This window comes from Pristiophorus japonicus, chromosome 11, assembly GCF_044704955.1.
Source record: "Pristiophorus japonicus isolate sPriJap1 chromosome 11, sPriJap1.hap1, whole genome shotgun sequence".
NCBI classification, from domain to species: Eukaryota; Metazoa; Chordata; class Chondrichthyes; family Pristiophoridae; genus Pristiophorus; species Pristiophorus japonicus.
In genome coordinates, this window is record NC_091987.1 from 108,111,386 (window position 1) to 108,130,291 (window position 18,906).

Sequence of the window (18,906 nt, forward strand, 5' to 3'; positions counted from 1 at the left end):
CCATTCCTGCTTTCTCTCCATACTCCTTGATCCCTTTAGTCGTAAGGGCCATATCTAACTCCCTTTTGAATATATCTAATGAACTGGCCTCAACAACTTTCTGTGGTAGAGAATTCCACAGGTTCACAATTCTCTGAGTGATGAAGTTTTTCCTCATCTCGATCCGAAATGGCTTACCCCTTATTCTTGGACTGTGACCCCTGGTTCACCAACATCAGGAACATTCTTTCTGCATCTAACCTGTCCAATCCCGTCAGAATTTTATATGTTTCTATGAGATCCCCTCACATCCTTCTAAATTCCAGTGAATATAAGCCTAGTCGATCCAATCTTTCTTCAGATGTCAGTCCTGCCATCCCGGGAATCTGTCTGGTGAACCGTCGCTGCACTCCCTCAATAGCAAGAATGTCCTTCCTCAGATTAGGAGACCAAAACTGTACACAATATTCAAGGTGTGGCCTCACTAAGGCCCTGTACAACTGCAGTAAGATCTCCCTGCTCCCATACTCAAATCCTCTTACTATGAAGGCCAACATGCCATTTGCCTTCTTCACCGTCTGCTGTACCTGCATGCCACCTTTCAATGACTGATGCACCATGATACCCAGGTCTTGTTGCACCTCCCCTTTTCCTAATCTGTCACCATTCAGATAATATTCTGCCTTCCTGGTTTTGCCACCAAAGTGGATAACCTCACATTTATCTACATTATACGGCATCTGCCATGCATTTGCTCACTCACCTAACCTGTCCAAGTTACCCTGCAGCCTCTTAGCATCCTCCTCACAGCTCACACTGCCACCCAACTTAGTGTCATCTGCAAACTTGGAGATATTACATTCAATTCCTTCGTCTAAACCATTAATGTATATTGTAAATAGCTGGGGTTCCAGCACTGAACCTTCCGGTACCCCACTAGTCGCTGCCTGCCATTCTGAAAAGGACCCGTTTATTTCTACTCTTTGCTTCCTGTCTGCCAACCAGTTCTCTATCCACGTCAGTACATTACCCCCAATACTATGTGCTTTAATTTTGCACACCAATCTCTTGTGTGGGACCTTGTCAAAAGCCTTTTCAAATTCCAAAAACACCACATCCACTGATTCTCCCTTGTCCACTCTACTAGTTACATCCTCAAAAAATTCTAGAAGATTTGTCAAGCATGATTTCCCTTTCATAAATCCATGTTGACTTGACTGATCCTGTCACTGCTTTCCAAATGCGCTGCTATTGCATCTTTAATAACTGATTCCATCATTTTCCCCACTACCGATGTCAGGCTAACCAATCTATAATTCCCTTTTTTCTCTCTCCCTCCTTTTTTAAAAAGTGCTTTTACATTAGCCACCCTCCAATCCATAGGAACTGATCCAGCGTCTATAGAATGTTGGAAAATGACCACCAATGCATCCAATATTTCTATGGCCACTTCCTTAAGTACTCTGGGATGCAGACTAGCAGGCCCTGGGGATTTATCGGCCTTCAATCCCATCAATTTCCTGAACACAATTTCCTGACTAATAAGGATTTCCTTCAGTTCCTCCTTCTCGCTCGACCCTCGGTGCCCTTGTATTTCCGGAAGGTTATTTGTGTCTTCCTTAGTGAAGACAGAACCAAAGTATTTGTTCAATTGGTCTGCCATTTCTTTGTTCCCCATTATAAATTCACCTGATTCTGACTGCAAGGGAGCTACATTAGTCTTCACTAATCTTTTTCTCTTCACCTATCTATTGCAGTCAGTTATTATGTTCCCTGCAAGCTTACTCTCATATTGTATTTTCCCCCTCCTAATTAAACCCTTTGCTGAATTCTAAACTTCTCCCAGTCCTCAGATTTGCAGCTTTTTCTGGCCAGTTTATATGCCTCTTCCTTGGATTTAACACTGGGACATTGAATAAATTTAAGACAGAAATAGACAGTTTTTTAAACGATAAGGGAATAAGGGGTTATGGGGAGCAGGCCGGGAGGTGGACCTGAGTCCATGATCGCATCAGCCATGATCGTATTGAATGGGGGAGCAGGCTCGAGGGGCCGTATGGCCTACTCCTGCTCCTATTTCTTATGTTCTTATTAGTCGTATTTGGCCATTGTCTAAAGCAGATCAGTCGTTATCAGGGTTTGCGATCTCCTGCTAATTAAACAGACCACTTTATATTGTAGATGGCTTTGCCAATGAGAGGGGAAAAGTGGAGCTCAAAATCGACAGGCCCTCCCTTTCTCCCACATAACGGGTAATGTGCTGGTTTCATTCACACCCAACAGCATGGAGTTTTGAAATATATGTTTTTGAAAAACTGTTCATGCACAAATCATCGCCCTTGTCCTTACTGACAAAAATTGGTTCCTAGCCCAGCAACATCTCGAATTTAAGATTCTCAACATCGTTTTCAAATCCCTCCATGGCCTCGCCACGCCCAGTCTTGGTAACCTCCTCCAGCCCTATAAATTTGGAAGGACCTTCACCACGAGGGCTGGAGTGGTTCAAGGCGGCGGCTCACCACCACCTTGTGAAAGGCAATGAGGGACGGGCAATAAATGCTGGCCTTGCCAGCAACACCCACATCCCAGGATTGAATTTAAAAAAAAGATCTCTGCGCTCCTCCAATTCTGGCCTCTTGCGTGTACCCCAGTTTTAATTGCTCCACCATTGGAGGCCGTGCCTTCAGCTGCCTAGGCCCTAAGCTCTGGAATTCCCTCCCTAAACCTCTTCGCCTCTTTACCTCTCCCTCCTCCTATAAGACGTTCCTTAAAACCTACCTCTTTGACCAACCTCTCCAAATATCCCCTTATGTGGTTCGGTGTCAAATTGGTTTGATAATGCTCCAGTGAAGCACATTGAGACATTTTACTGTGTTAAAGGCGCCATATAAATTCAAGTTGTTGTTGTTTAAGAAATATCACTCCGGTGCTTTTGAAACAACGGTATAGGACCAGTGTAGCAGTTATAATGGGTGACTTTAATATGCACATAGATTGGGCTAGCCAAACTGGAAGCAATACGGTGAAGGAGGATTTCCTGGAGTGCATAAAGGATGGTTTTCTAGACCAATATGTTGAGGAACCAACTAGGGGGGAGGCCATCTTAGACTGGGTGTTGTGTAATGAGAGAGGATTAATTAGCAATCTCATTGTGCGAGGCCCCTTGGGGAAGAGTGACCATAATATGGTGGAATTCTGCATTAGGGTGGAGAATGAAACAGTAAATTCAGAGACCATGGTCCAGAACTTAAAGAAGGGTAACTTTGAAGGTATGAGGCGTGAATTGGCTAGGATAGATTGGCGAATGATACTTAGGGGGTTGACTGTGGATGGGCAATGGCAGACATTTAGAGACCGCATGGATGAATTACAACAATTGTACATTCCTGTCTGGCATAAAAATAAAAAAGGGAAGGTGGCTCAACCGTGGCTATCTAGGGAAATCAGGGATAGTATTAAAGCCAAGGAAGTGGCATACAAATTGGCCAGAAATAGCAGCGAACCTGGGGACTGGGAGAAATTTAGAACTCAGCAGAGGAAGACAAAGGTTTTGATTAGGGCAGGGGAAATGGAGTACGAGGAGAAGCTTGCAGGGAACATTAAGGCAGATTGCAAAAGTTTCTATAGGTATGTAAAGAGAAAAAGGTTAGTAAAGACAAACGTAGGTCCCCTGCAGTCAGAATCAGGGGAAGTCATAACGGGGAACAAAGAAATGGCAGACCAATTGAACAAGTACTTTGGTTCGGTATTCACTAAGGAGGATACAAACAACCTTCCGGATATAAAAGGGGTCAGAGGGTCTAGTAAGGAGGGGGAACTGAGGGAAATCTTTATTAGTCGGGAAATTGTGTTGGGGAAATTGATGGGATTGAAGGCCGATAAATCCCCAGGGCCTGATGGACTGCATCCCAGAGTACTTAAGGAGGTGGCCTTGGAAATAGCGGATGCATTGACAGTCATTTTCCAACATTCCATTGACTCTGGATCAGTTCCTATGGAGTGGAGGGTAGCCAATGTAACCCACTTTTTAAAAAAGGAGGGAGAGAGAAAACAGGGAATTATAGACCGGTCAGCCTGACATCGTAGTGGGTAAAATGATGGAATCAATTATTAAGGATGTCATAGCAGTGCATCTGGAAAATGGTGACATGATAGGTCCAAGTCAGCATGGATTTGTGAAAGGGAAATCATGCTTGACAAATCTTCTGGAATTCTTTGAGGATGTTTCCAGTAAAGTGGACAAAGGAGAACCAGTTGATGTGGTATATTTGGACTTTCAGAAGGCTTTCGACAAGGTCCCACACAAGAGATTAATGTGCAAAGTTAAAGCACATGGGATTGGGGGTAGTGTGCTGACGTGGATTGAGAACTGGTTGTCAGACAGGAAGCAAAGAGTAGGAGTAAACGGGTACTTTTCAGAATGGCAGGGGTGCCGCAAGGTTCTGTGCTGGGGCCCCAGCTGTTTACATTGTACATTAATGATTTAGACGAGGGGATTAAATGCAGTATCTCGAAATTTGCGAATGACACTAAGTTGGGTGGCAGTGTGCGCTGCGAGGAGGATGCTATTAGGCTGCAGAGTGACTTGGATAGGTTAGGTGAGTGGGCAGATGAAGTATAATGTGGATAAATGTGAGGTTATCCACTTTGGTGGTAAAAACAGAGAGACAGACTATTATCTGAATGGTGACAGATTAGGAAAAGGGAAGGTGCAACGAGACCTGGGTGTCATGGTACATCAGTCATTGAAGGTTAGCATGCAGGTATAGCAGGCGGTTAAGAAAGCAAATGGCATGTTGGCCTTCATAGCGAGGGGATTTGAATACAGGGGCAGGGAGGTGTTGCTACAGTTGTACAGGGCCTTGGTGAGGCCACACCTGGAATATTGTGTACAGTTTTGGTCTCCTAACTTGAGGAAGGACATTCTTGCTATTGAGGGAGTGCAGCGAAGATTCACCAGACTGATTCCCGGGATGGCGGGACTGACCTATCAAGAAAGACTGGATCAACTGGGCTTGTATTCACTGGAGTTCAGAAGAATGAGAGGGGACCTCATGGAAACGTTTAAAATTCTGACGGGTTTAGACAGGTTAGATGCAGGAAGAATGTTCTCAATGTAGGGGAAGTCCAGAACCAGGGGTCACAGTCTGAGGATAAGGGGTAAGCCATTTAGGACCGAGATGAGGAGAAACTTCTTCACCCAGAGAGTGGTGAACCTGTGGAATTCTCTACCACAGAAAGTAGTTGAGGCCAATTCACTAAATATATTCAAAAGGGAGTTAGATGAAGTCCTTACTACTCGGGGGATCAAGGGTTATGGCGAGAAAGCAGGAAGGGGGTACTGAAGTTTCATGTTCAGCCATGAACTCATTGAATGGCGGTGCAGGCTAGAAGGGCTGAATGGCCTGCTCCTGCACCTATTTTTCTATGTTTCTATGTTTCTAAAATCATTTCCTTCTGAAGAACTTGATGGCGTCAGTGGAAACATTCCTTGGTAATCTTGGTTACTTGTTTTGTCCATTTGTAATGTTTCAGTTTGTCAACACACGCCATTCCATAATACATACTGCACTATCATGCGAGAGGGAAGGAGTGTTACTAAACCAGATGCAAATTCATTCATTGATAGGCAAAAAAATCCAGGGTGGAAATGAGGAGAATTTTTTTTTTTAAGCAGCGTGTTGTTGTGATCTGGAATGCGCTGCCTGAAAGGTTGGTGGGAGCAGATCTAATCGTCATCTTCAAAAGGGAGTTGGATAAATACTTGAAAAGGGGAAATTTGAAGCGCTACGTGGGGCAAGAGCTGGGGGAGGCAGGAATAATGGGATAGCTCTTTCAAAGAGCCGGCACAGGCACGATGGGCTGAATGACCTCCTTCTGCGCTGTAGGATTCGTGGCATATGTACAATGAAGCTCACTGAGATGCTGACAGACACTGTGATTGTGTGGACTGGTTATGTCACAAATGGCAAGAATTACTAGCCTAAGAGCAGCGCGATAGTGTTCTCTTGGGTCGGTAAGCATCTCTTAAAGTGACGGCAGTCAGTACCTGAAAGGGGGTGGGTTGGTTACTTACGTTTTACATTCAGACGCCCGACAACCTCTGCACTCCCAAAGCTGTTCCACACCTCGCAGATGTAGCTCCCGGTGTCTGCTGGGACGGCCTTCACGATGAGCAGTCCGGTGACAGTCTGCCTGAACCTGCTGTCCCGTTGCAGGGGGGCATTGTCCTTCACCCAGCGATATTTTGGCGCAGGTTGCCCGGAGGCTTTGCAAGGCAATTCGACCGGTCGATCCGCCAAGACTGCCCGGTGGCTAAACCCGTCCAGAACGCTCGGAGCCGAGTTAGCAGGATCTGTAGAGAAAGTCGCAGTCCAGTTTTACAAAATTATATCATGGCTCGTGGTTGAATATCAGCAGCTAAAATCATTACATAGGATGTACAGTGCAGAAACAGGTCATTCGGCCCAACCAGTCCATGCCGGCCTTTATGCTCCACTTGAGCCTCCTCCCGTCTTTCCTCATCTAAATCTATCAGCATAACCCTCTATTCCCTTCTCCCTCATATGCTTATCTAGCCTCCCCTTAAATGCATCAATACTATTTACTTCAACCACTCCCTATGGTGGCGAGTTCCACATTCACACTACTCTCTGGGTAAAGAATGGCCTGTCTGTGCTGTATATCCTCTGTAATCCTATATAATCCCATGTAAATGGCTGAGTTTTAATTTTAAGTTTGGGTCCCCTTGTTCTAGATTTTCCCAGCACAGGAGAACTTCGCATTTCGGAGTGAAATCAAGAAGCAGTTTCACACAAAGGGTACTGGAAGAGCAGAATTCTGAATTCCTTCAATTTTCCACTCAAAACTAGATAAAGTGAGAGAATTGCTGCTGTAAATAACCAAGCTCCCGGTGTCTGCTGGGACGGCCTTCACGATGAGCAGCCCGGTGACAGTCTGCCTGAACCTGCTGTCCCGTTGCAGTGCCACTTTATCTCTCCCTTCCTCTCCCGCAGGTGCTGGCTTCTGCTGGGTTGGAGCAGACCCATGATGCTGAGGCCTTCCAGCACTTTGGTTTAACATCTCATCAGAAGGATAGTGTTCCCAACAATTCAGCATTCCCTCATTGTCGCAGGGTAGTGTCAGCCTAGATTATGGGGAATATTCTATGATTTAAAGCCCCAGACACGGATCTTTATGAAGGAATTTGAATGCACAGGTCAACCATTAAATAATGGGATCATTGTCAGCTTTGTGCCGTCCTCGAGTGTGGCTTCCCCCCTCCCTCTCACAAACCTCTTGACTCAGAGCCAAAGGGGTGACCAACTGGTTCGTCCACAACTGGAGTATTGCATCCAATTCTGGGCACCGCACTTTAGGAAGGATGTGAAGGCTTTAGAGAGGGTGCAGAAACAAATTACGAGAATGATTCCAGGGATGAGGGACTTCAGTTACGTGGGTAGACTGGAGAAGCTGGGGTTGTTCTCCTTAGAGCAGAGAAGGTTGAGAGGAGATTTGATAGAGGTGTTCAAAATCATGAGGGGTCTGGACAGAGTAGATGGAGAGAAACTGTTCCCATAGGTGGAAGGGCTGAGAACCAGAGCAGACAGATTTAAGGTGATTGGCAGAAGAACCAGAGGCGACATGAGGAAAAACTTTTTTTACGAAGCGAGTGGTTAGGATCTGGAATGAACTGCCCGAAAGGTTGGTAGAGGCAAACTCAATCGTAGCTTTCAAAAGGGAATACCTGAAAGAAAAAGATTGCGGGGCTACGGGGAAAGGACGGGGAAGTGAGACTAGCTGAAATGCTTTTGCAGAGAGCCAGCATGGGGTTCGATGGGCCGAATGGTAGTGTTGTAACCATTCTATGATTCTAACTGATTCAGGCTAGTGCACATATTTCTAAAAAGAAAACAACTGCAAATGTTGTAGCTCAAACAAAATCATCGAATCATACAGCACAGGAGGCCACCATTCGGCCCATCGTACTTGTGCCGACTCTTTGAAAGAGCTATCCAATTAATCCCACTCCCCCTGCTCTTACCTAATAGCCCTGCACACTTTTCCTTTTCACGTATCTATCCAATTCCTTTTTGAAAATTACGATTCAATCTGCCTCCACCACGCTTTCAGGCCGTGCATTCCAGATCATAACAACTTGCTGCATAAAGAAAAATTCTCTTCATCTCCCTTTTGGTTCTCTTGCTAATTATCTTAAATCTGGGTCCTCTGTTTTCACACCCCTCCCCCCCGCCCCACCCCCTGCCAGTGGAAACAGTATCTCCCCATCTCGTCTATGAAAACCCCTCATAATTTTGAACACCTCTCTTAAACTGCCCCTTAACCTTCTCTGCTCTTGGAACAATCCCAGCGTTTCTCGATGTAACTGAAATCCCTCATCCCTGGTACCATTCTGGTAAGTCTCTTCTGCGCCCTCATGACCTGAAAAAAAAATGCAGGTCAGTCAGCGTCTGTAGGGAGAAAAGGCAGGTTAATGTTTTGGATGTGACACTTCATCAGACCCATCAGTCTTGGTGGAGGGCTATATGTGACTGACCGTCTGTGTATTACATTGAATTTTACAGCACAGTAACAGGCCAGGTGGCCCAACAGGTCGATGTCTAGAGGTTTATGCCCCACACGAACCTCCTCCCACCTTATTTCATCTCACCCTGTCACCATATCCTTCCATCCCTTTCTTCCTCATGTACTTATCTACCTTCCCCCTTAAATGCCTCTGTGCTAATTGTCTCAACCACTCCATGTGGCAATGAGTTACACATTCTTACTACTCTCTCCTGAATTCTTTAAAGGATTTATTAGTGACGATCTTACATTCATGGCCCCTTGATTTGGACTCCCCCACAACTGGAAACACCTTTGTTATGTCTAACCTGGCGAACCCCCTCATGACTTGAAAGACCTGTATCAGGTCACCCCTCAGTCTTCTCTTTTCTAGGGAAAAGAGCCCCAACCTGTGCAGTCCTTCCTGATAGTTATAGGGGGAGAAATTCGGTTGGATAGCGCCCCCTCTCGAGGGACGCTATAGGGTTGCTAAAGGGTTTGCAGCTGCGAGTGTCGGCATTAGCGCCGCTCGGTAAATTCAGTGTGCCGGTACCAGCGGCGCTGAGGATCATCACCCGGGAACGTCGCGCCGGTTTGCAACGCCCCCGGTATCAACACGGAAGCAAAATTTGGTTTGCACTGTACCCGTAGTGCCCCCTAGTGACCCCGCCAGGGAAAGCTGCCATGCAGAGCTGTCCCGGGGCGCTAAGGGAAGGAATGAGGTAAGTGTGAGTAATATTTTTTGTTGCGATTTAATGTTATTTTGGGTAGTAATGGATAGAGAATGTTCTTTGTGCTTTTTTACTGATTTTTTTTATTTGCAGGGAGGCCTCTCTAGGGCGCTACGAAGCCGACTCTTTAGTACGCGATATTCAGTTGCGCACCCGGCCTAGCGTCCTAAGAGAAGTGTGGAACGCTTTCCTTCGCGCTCCGCTCCATTCTCAGGGCACTGAAACTGAAGTTTGCTGTTACCGTCACAAAAGATTTCCCGGCGCTAAGTTTAGCAACCGCCCGACATTGGTGCCTTAGGAACCCCCCAAACAAATTTCTAGCCCAATAATCTCTTAGTTCTGGTACCATCCTTGTAAATCCATTTGCGCACTTTCTCCGGTGCACTTTCAGCATTTTATTGTTTGTCTTTGCTAGATCGTACAATCACATACCACAGAAGGAAGACATTCGGATTAGATGGCGGGGGGCGGGTGCTCGAGGGGGGGGCGTACCTGACACAAAGAGCCTGGCGCTGTTGCTCTGTCGTGTTTCTCCGGTGTATCTGTGCCGTGTGATACAGCGGTAATTGTACAAGCCGTCCTCGTTCTGTACGTCTAATATATACAAGGCTCCGGTAGGCGTGATGTGGAATCTAGATCCTGAAAAACAGAATGGTTTGAGACCCGATTAATTCATTTCCTGTCAAGCTCGTTAGGAAACAACAATTCTTACGTTGGAGTGCCTGAAAAGGAAAGCTCAACAAAATACTGAGTTGATTTAAAAGCAAAATGTTATTGCATGACAATTGGGTCATTTTTATTCGATAAGTCATCTCAGCCAGGCTTTGTTGGGCTTTTGCTTGTGCAAACCAATTTTTCTTTTGTTTAAATTTGTTGGATTATGGCTTTTATCGAATTATTAAAACTTACTCCGATGGGCTCTTTTTATCAACTAGACTAAATTCAGTGAGGCTGCAATCCTTGAGCAGAGTCTCACATGATGGGATCATAGGTCACAGATAGCTCACTTAATATTATCGGGGAGATTTTGGGACTCGGGCTTCTGTCCCGGGTTTGGCTCGGCTGAATAAGGGAAGACTATTGCTCCTAGTTGAGGAGTCAGTGGTGAGAGATCACTAACTAAGACCGTGAGAAGAAATGACACAGAGAGTTGCAACAGCATCTCTAGAGTGGGACTTGAACCTACAACCTTCTGACCTTTTTTAAATTCACTCACTGGATGTGGGCAAGGCCAGCATTTATTGCCTGCCTCCACTTACCCTTGAGAAGGTGGTGGTGAGTGGCTTGCTAGGCCATTTCAGAGGGCAGTTAACCACATTACTGTGGGTCTGGAGTCACATACAGGCCAAACCAGGAAGGACAGCAGATTTTAATCCCTAAAGGGCATTTGTGAACCAGATGGGTTTTTATGACAATCTAGTAGTTTCATGGCCACCATTACTGATACTAGCTTTTTATTTCAGATTTATTTAATCATTTGAATTTAAATTGCTCATCTACTGTGGTGGGATTTGAACTCACGTCTCCAGATCATTACCTCTGGATTACTAACCCAGTAACAGAACCACTATGCTACCATACCTCGTACAACAAGTAGTTCAGGCAAAGACCATTGTACCTATAAAATGAAAAAATAGAGCAGCATTTGAAAGCGAGGAAGATAGTTGGCTATGGGGAGAGAAGGAGATAGTGGGAGTCGGTTTGGATTGCTCCAACAACGGGCCAGCTCAGATAACATGGGTCAAATGACTCCATATGTGCTATCAGTTTATATAATTCCAACATTTGCACAATTCTGTATTGATACAATGACTGTGATGAATTAAGAGAGAAAATAATCTGCCTGCTTTGGAAACCGAAACAAACACTGACATTGCATTCAACTTCAAATGAGGGGAGAGGGAAAAGGGGAACCATATTCAACCCAAAATACAAGCAACTCATCATTGATACGGATACCTCAAAAATAACAGGGCTTATTGCAAACAACTCCTGCAACACTTGACCCCACCAGTCCCAACTCACAATGTCATGCAATATTGTTGAAATATAGATGGTAACGTTTAACAGTGCATTCTACAGGAACCTCACACTTCGTTACAACCTCCGATAGTGAAAGGGTAAGTGTGAAGCAAGAAAAGAGCCCTCTCCCCGATTCCCACAAGTCACATGCATGAATAAAATAGTGAAGAACTAATTAACAGTTAACATGGCAAGTGCTTGCACTATCACAGCCGTGACTCAATGAGTAGCACTCTCGCCTCTGCGTCAGAAACATAGAAAATAGGTGCAGGAGTAGGCCATTCGGCCCTTCGAGCCTGCAACACCATTCAATAAGATGCTGGCTGATCAACAACTGTAGAAACATGCAACAATACTCACTAAAAAGACACAACACAAATTTCACCCATTGTATTTTCTCATCTGTTACGATATTAATTATAGTTTTCAAGAGGGGTTTTAACTGAGGTACCATGCAATGCACATTAGCTGCAGACAGTTTGTCAACACCAGCACCACGTAGAAATTTATTTCGCTTGAATTTTGACTGCAGCTCCTTTAAAACTTCAGTGGTAAATCTAGAACCCAGGCTAACCAGGAGCCTACTTGAAAGTTTCTTGATATTCAGCAATTGCCTCCTTTGATTCGGTCATTTCCATCACAGCTAAACTGATCAGTTTTTTGGCCACTCGTCATCCTACACGTGTTGATGTCCTTAATTATTAATATCTTTACAATTCCCACTCCAGAGACTTGAGCAGAAAAATCAGGGCTGACACTCCATCTTTCGGATGAGAGGTTAAACCAAGGCCCTACCTGCCCTCTCAGGTGGATGTAAAAGATCCTGTGGCATTATTTGGAAGAAGAGCAGGGGGGTTATCCCTGGTGTACTGGCCAATATTTATCCCTCAATCAACATAACAAAAAAACAGATTATCTGGTCATTATCACTGCGATATTTTCAGGAAGCTCGCAGCACACACAGCCTTAAGATGGTAGAATCTTCCAGAAGTCACCAGTCAGGTGACCTGGTCCCGTTATTATAAACAACACTGGCTGCAGTGTCACAGGAGTCCACAGTGTGGAGCTACAGACATTACACTGCTCCCTCCTTACTGAAGAAGTAATTATAACAAACAATCATACATAACTTGCATGTTCATACATAACAAAGGATATGGACACATTTTGCCATATTTACAAAGCAAGCTTAACTACTTGTCTTCTGTTTCAAAGAGGATACCTTCGCTCTCGAACAGAACCTTCCAAACATGGTGTTGAATTTAAACTCATTCAAGGCTGATCCTGAGGAATGTTTTCCTTCAAGGGATCCCCTTGATTTCCATTTGAACTCTCTCTAACTTCAGACTGTTTGTCTGCCTGACTTGGACTCAGACTTAAATTCTGACATTCTCTTGGATTTGTTTACAGTACATTGGATTTAGGATTTGCTACTGGTGTATCAAAACTATCTGATGAGTCAGAAATAATTGAATCATACCCACCTTCAACTACTTCCAAGTCTGTAGGTAAAATATGGTCAATGTGAACAAACTTAACCTGTCCATGATCAAACATCTTGACCAAATGTGTGCGAGGACCACATATCTTCACCACTCTTCCTAGTAACCACTTTACCCATTTACGGTGATGCTTCTTCACTTTCACCTTCTGATTTAATTTCACACTTCTCTCTTTTACTCTACTTCTATCATGATTCTCTTTCTGTCTTAATTGTGTCTCTTCTACGGACTGAGCCAAGTTTGGTTTTAACAACGAGAATCTAGTTTGTGGTTGTCGTTTGAGAAATAACTCTGCTGGTGTTCTACCAGTAGTTGTGTGGGGAGTATTATGATATGTAATTAGGAAATTAGTCAATTTGTGGTCCAATGACAACTATCGTTTCTTTGGATTTGGATCCAACATCTGTTTGATGAGGGCATGTTTTACAATTTGTACAGTGCATCTGCTGCACCATTCGAAGCAGGGTGGTACGGTGGAACCTTGGTATGTTTCACACTATTTTTGCTCGTGAACTGTGCAAATTCTTCTGAACAAAATTGTGGTCCATTATCAGAAACAATTTCTTCTGGGAGGCCAAAAAAAGAAAATAATCTTCGTAAAATATCTAATGTTTTACTTGTTGTTATTTTCCACATTGGAAACACCTCGACCCACTTCAAATGGCTATCAATCACAATGAACAATTGTTGTCCTTCTAGCTAAGCAAAATCGATATGTAGCCTTTGCCACACCCTGGGAGGCCATTTCCATGGCTGTAATGGTACTGGTGGTGGTTGCTTGCTTACCGTACACTGTCGTACACTGACTAACGATGTACTCTATATCTTTATCAAGACATGGTCACCATAAGTAACTGTGTGCAAAACTCTTGGTCAAGCACATTCCCAGGTGCTGGTCATGGAGGTCTCCTAATAATTTGGACCTGAATTTATTTGGTATAACCACTCTTATACCACACATGATACAATCTTTATCGACTGATAATTCATTCTTACGAATGAAGAATGGATGAATATCTTTGTCTATTACCTGGTTTGGCCATGCATTTGCAATATAATCATACACCTTTGACATAACTGGGTCACGTTTGGTTGCTCTACCAATCTCTTCAGCTGTGACTGGCAGTTCATCAATGTATGAAAAATAGAACACTTCTTCCCCATTGGGTGTAACTTGTGATGGGGAAGGCAATCTAGACATAACATCAGCATTACTGTGATCAGCTGATCATCTGTATTCAATATCATATGTATATGCTGACAAAATCAAAGCCCATTTGGGCCGCAGCTAATGTTGGAACTGGGGACTTTGGATGGAGGATTGCTGTCAGGGGCTTATGGTCAACAACGATGGTAAACTTACGACCATACAAGTATTTGTGGAACTTCTTGACTCCAAAAATTAATGCCAAAGCTTCCCTTTCGATTTGCGCATAATTATGCTCACTGGCACTGAGCGTGCGTGAAGCAAAAGCATTGGTCTCTCCTCCCCACTACGTGATACATGAGAGATCATGGCCCCAACTCCATACAGAGAGGCATCATATGCTAGCTTGATCTCCTTAGATTCGTCATAGTGAACTAACATGGTGCTCTCTACCAATTTGCTTTTACACTCCTTGAATGCTGTATCACATTCTTCTGACCACTTCCAATGGACCATTTTTTCAATAGTTCATTCAGTGGATGTAACACTGTAGCCAAATCTGATAAGAACTTCCAATAATAGTTCAAAAGACCCAAAAATGATCGAAGTTCAATGACATTCTTGGAAGTGGGTGCATTTCTGATTGCATGCAACTTTCCCTTGGTTGGATATAAGCTTTCTTTGTCTACTCTGTTCCTTAAGTACTCCACAGGGTTTTGAAATAACTCACACTTGCGAGCAGACACTTGTACTCTGTGCTTCTCTAGTCGTTTAAGCACTTCATTCAATATGTTATTATGAATTTGCCTATTTGGTGCTGAAATTAGTATGTCATCTAAATAACATACTACCCCTTTAATACCTTGCAAAATCTGGGTTATTACCCCTTGGAATATGGCAGGGATGGAAGACACTCCACGGTAGCCTATTAAATTGATATAGGCCTAGATGAGTATTTATAGTCAAACATGACTTGGACTCCTCATCTAGTTCAAGCTGTAAGTAGGCATTCGTAGGATCCAACTTTGAGAAGATCTGACCACCTGTATGTGTTGTGAACAAATCTTCTATATTTGGCAATGTATTGGGGACATTACTCTCTAGAACCTGGTTTACAGTTACTTTATAATCACCACACAATCTTACCTTACCATCGGACTTAGGTACAACAACAATGGGTGCAGCCCAATTACATCGATCTATCTTACAAATAATGTTCTCAGTTTCTACTCTTTTGAGTTCTTGCTCAACTTTCTCCTTGAGTGCCTATGGTACGGAACGTGGCTTGCAGTAAACTGGTCTGGCGTCCTTCTGTACCCTGGCACTCGCTTTGAAGCCTTGGATCAGACTGCCTGTTTCACAGAATACCTCTGGATAATTCTTGATGACATCATCCTTTGATGCAAATCTCGTTTCAACACGAAAAATTTCACTCCAATCCAGCTTCAATGATCCCAACCAATTTCTTCCTAGTAATCAGGCTTGTCTCCTGCCACTACTATTGGAGGCAAGCTCTAAACTTGATCCTTGTATTTCACCAGTACTGTGATATGACCTACCACAGAAATGTTCTCTCCCAAGTAGCCTCGCAGCTCTATCTTGGATTTCTTCAATGGGAAATCACGTAATTTGTCGAAGTGTAGCGACTCCAGTACTACTCTCACGGATGCACCAGTGTCGATTTCCATTGGTATCTTGATTCCTGCAACATCTATGTAGATTATGATAGTTTTCGAATTGCTGTTAGTTAACCTCGTGCTCCTGATGATGTGTAACTGTAATATCTTCTCGATCTTTTGTTTTTCTTCCATGCTATGTAGTCTCTGGGGATTTCTACTCATAGCTTTGAAAGCCGGTTTACCCTTCAGTCAGCATGCCTTCGCAAGCTGCCCAGTTTTCCTGCAGAAAAAACACTCTGCCTTCACATATGGACAACTTTGAGCAATGTGTTGTCCCAGGCATCGATAGCAGGACTTCAATTCTCTGTTACCATTGCCAGTTTATGAGACTTTGGGGCCCAATCGCCTTTTACTTTTAACCTGCAGGCAATTCACCTCGGTTGTCTGATGACTGAAAATAGTATGAAATTCTCGGGAATATTGGTTGGCCATGTTCATTGACATAGCTGTCTGACAAGCTAAATCAAAAGTCAAGTTAGGCGTTGTCAATAACTTTCTTCTGATCGCATCATTTTTCATCTCAAAAACAAAGCGGTCACGCAATGCTCGGTCCTGAAAGTTTCCGAAGTTACAGTGAATAGATAGATTTTTAATGCTACAATGTACTCACTGATACTTTCTTTGGTTAACTGATCTCGTATTTCGAAATAGAAATATAAAAACATAGATGCAGGAGTAGACCATTCGGCCCTTCGAGCCTGCACCACCATTCAATGAGTTCATGGCTGAACATGCAACTTCAGTACCCCATTCCTGTTTTCTCGCCATACCCCTTGATCCCCCTAGACTAGGACTACATCTAACTCCTTTTTGAATATATTCAGTGAATTGGCCTCAACAACTTCCTATGGTAGAGAATTCCACAGATTCACCACTCTCTGGGTGAAGAAGTTTCTCCTCATCTCGGTCCTAAATGGCTTACCCCTTATCCTTAGACTGTGACCCCTCATTCTGGACTTCCCCAACATTGGGAACATTCTTCCTGCATCTAACCTGTCTAAACCCTTCAGAATTTTAAACGTTTCTATGAGATCCCCTCTCATTCTTCTGAACTCCAGTGAATACAAGCCCAATTGATCCAGTCTTTCTTGATATGTCAGTCCCGCCATCCCGGGAATCAGTCTTGTAACTTTCAGCAATTTCCAAGGGCAAGGGGCTGTAGTGCTGTTCTAAATCTGCTTAAGAATTGTGTCCTTTGGCTTGTCAGGCACAAGCAAATTTTTCAAGGTTTCATATACCTCGGGCCCTGCTTCAGTTAAGAAAACAGCCCTTTAACATTCCAACACCACCTATTCTGATTTTCATCATCAGGGACTTCGATGATATTATTTGTGGTGAAAAACATTTCTAGCTGCTCCACATATGCTCTGAAACTTTCACAGTCGCGTTGAAATTCCCTCAAATGCCCTATTACCCCCATAGGTGCGGCCATCTGGACTCTGGCAGTTCAAACAAGTTTGCTTGTAATTTACCTTGGATTTGTAGCTGTTAATCAAAACAGAGAATCTCTCAAAATCTCTCTGCCGGCTGGCTGAATCCTCCACCAACAAAAATTGCAGCTTTGTTTTATCCGCTTAATCCCATCTTCACCGCCAATGTGATAGTTTCAGGGAGCTCACAGCACACACAGCCTTAATCTTCCAGAAGTCAAGTGACCTGGTCCCTTTATTATCAACAACATTGGCTGCAGTGCCACAGGAGTCCACAGTGTGGAGCTACAGACATTACAATCGCATTGCTATTTGTGGGAGCTTGCTGTGTGAACTCGACCTGAAACGTTAACTCTGTTTCTCTTTCTCCACAGATGCTGCCTGACCCGCTGAGTATTTCCAGCATTTTCTGTTTACATTTCAGATTCCAACATTCGTAGTATTTTGCTTTTGCATTACTATCTTAAATTTGATTGTTGGTGTGTGTGATAGGTGACCTCAGTTAGCAACCTCCGTTAAGCAGCGGCCAGGGTTTGTGCTGTTGTTTGCCATCTAGCAATCCCGTTAAAAAGCTCATGTGTGTGTGTGTGTGTGTGTGTGGTTATTGGGTGATAACAGAGTTGGATTTGACTGTGATGGTGGCCATGACCAAATATCATCTGACATACTGCCACTTCACAAGGAACAAACGTGTGGGTGGACACCTGAATCGCCAACCTGTCTCTTCTGTCCACAGATGCGGGCTGACCTGATGAGTGTTCCTAGCATCTTCTTGGGCTTTTTTTTTGCTTTTAACATAAATTAGACATAGTTATAAGAACATAAGAAATAAGAGCAGGATTAGGCTATTTGGCCCCTCGAGCCTGCTCCGCCATTCAATAAGATCATGGCTGATCTGATCATGGACTCAGCTCCACTTCCCTGCACGCTCCCCATAACCCTTTACTCCCTTATCACTCAAAAATCCATCTATCTCCACCTTAAATATATTCAACGACCCAGCTTCCACAACTCTCTAGGGCTGAGAATGCCACAGATTTACAACCCTCTGAGAGAAGAAATTTCTCCTCACCTCAGTTTTAAATGGGCAGCCCCTAATTCTGAGACTATGCCCCTAGTTTTATTTCCCGTTTGAGTGCAAATATCCTCTCTGCATCCATCTTATCTAGCCCCCTCATTATCTTATAAGTTTCAATAAGATCACCTCTCATTCTTCTGAACTCCAATGTGTATAGGCCCAACCTAAATCATAAATCAACCCCCTCATCTCCAGAATCAACCTCGTGAACCTTCTCTGAACAGCCTCCAATACAAGTTATGGTACTGGACTTGCAATGTGAGCGGTCACAAGTTCAAACCCCTCAATCAGACAAGTTGCAAAATTCATTCCGATAAATCTGTGGTCGGTCAAGCAGCTGAAAAAAATATATACAGGTATACATAAATTGGACAGGAAGCTAAAAAATGGGAAATAATAGCGCTTTAAAAATAAATACACCTTTCTGGGGGCTGTATGGAATCCTTGGTTTTAAGGGTTCTTTTCGCACACAAGTAAAACAAATGCGATTGGCATTATATTAAATGTCTCTCGGTGGAAGCAGGTGAAAATATTGCTGAAATACAGGCTTGCCATGAGGAGATGCCGTGCTGCAAGATTTTATTATTTAGGACATGTTTTACCGTGACAGCAAAATGACCCACTGGAGCTGAATCCCGATAACCTGCACTATAGCGTTATTTAACGAGTTATCCAGAAAATTCGATAAATAAAATCAAACTGACACGCTATACAATTTTTCTTCCCCTCTATCATTACTAACTGCTTCTGTTAGCCAGCCAGGGCCGAAACAG

The 18,906-nt window shown here is 43.7% G+C and overlaps 1 protein-coding gene across 1 annotated transcript in view; it reads right to left on the minus strand.

Moving 5' to 3' along the window:
* The window catches only part of LOC139276218 (cell adhesion molecule DSCAM), a 699,015-nt gene that overhangs the window by 354,249 nt on the left and 325,860 nt on the right, over window positions 1-18,906 (minus strand). Inside the window, exons 3-4 of the mRNA XM_070893864.1 lie at window positions 9,768-9,914; window positions 6,056-6,334 (exon numbers count right to left, since the gene is read on the minus strand). Coding sequence (XP_070749965.1) covers window positions 6,056-6,334; window positions 9,768-9,914 — 426 coding nt within the window. The remainder of the gene's footprint in view (window positions 1-6,055; window positions 6,335-9,767; window positions 9,915-18,906) is intronic.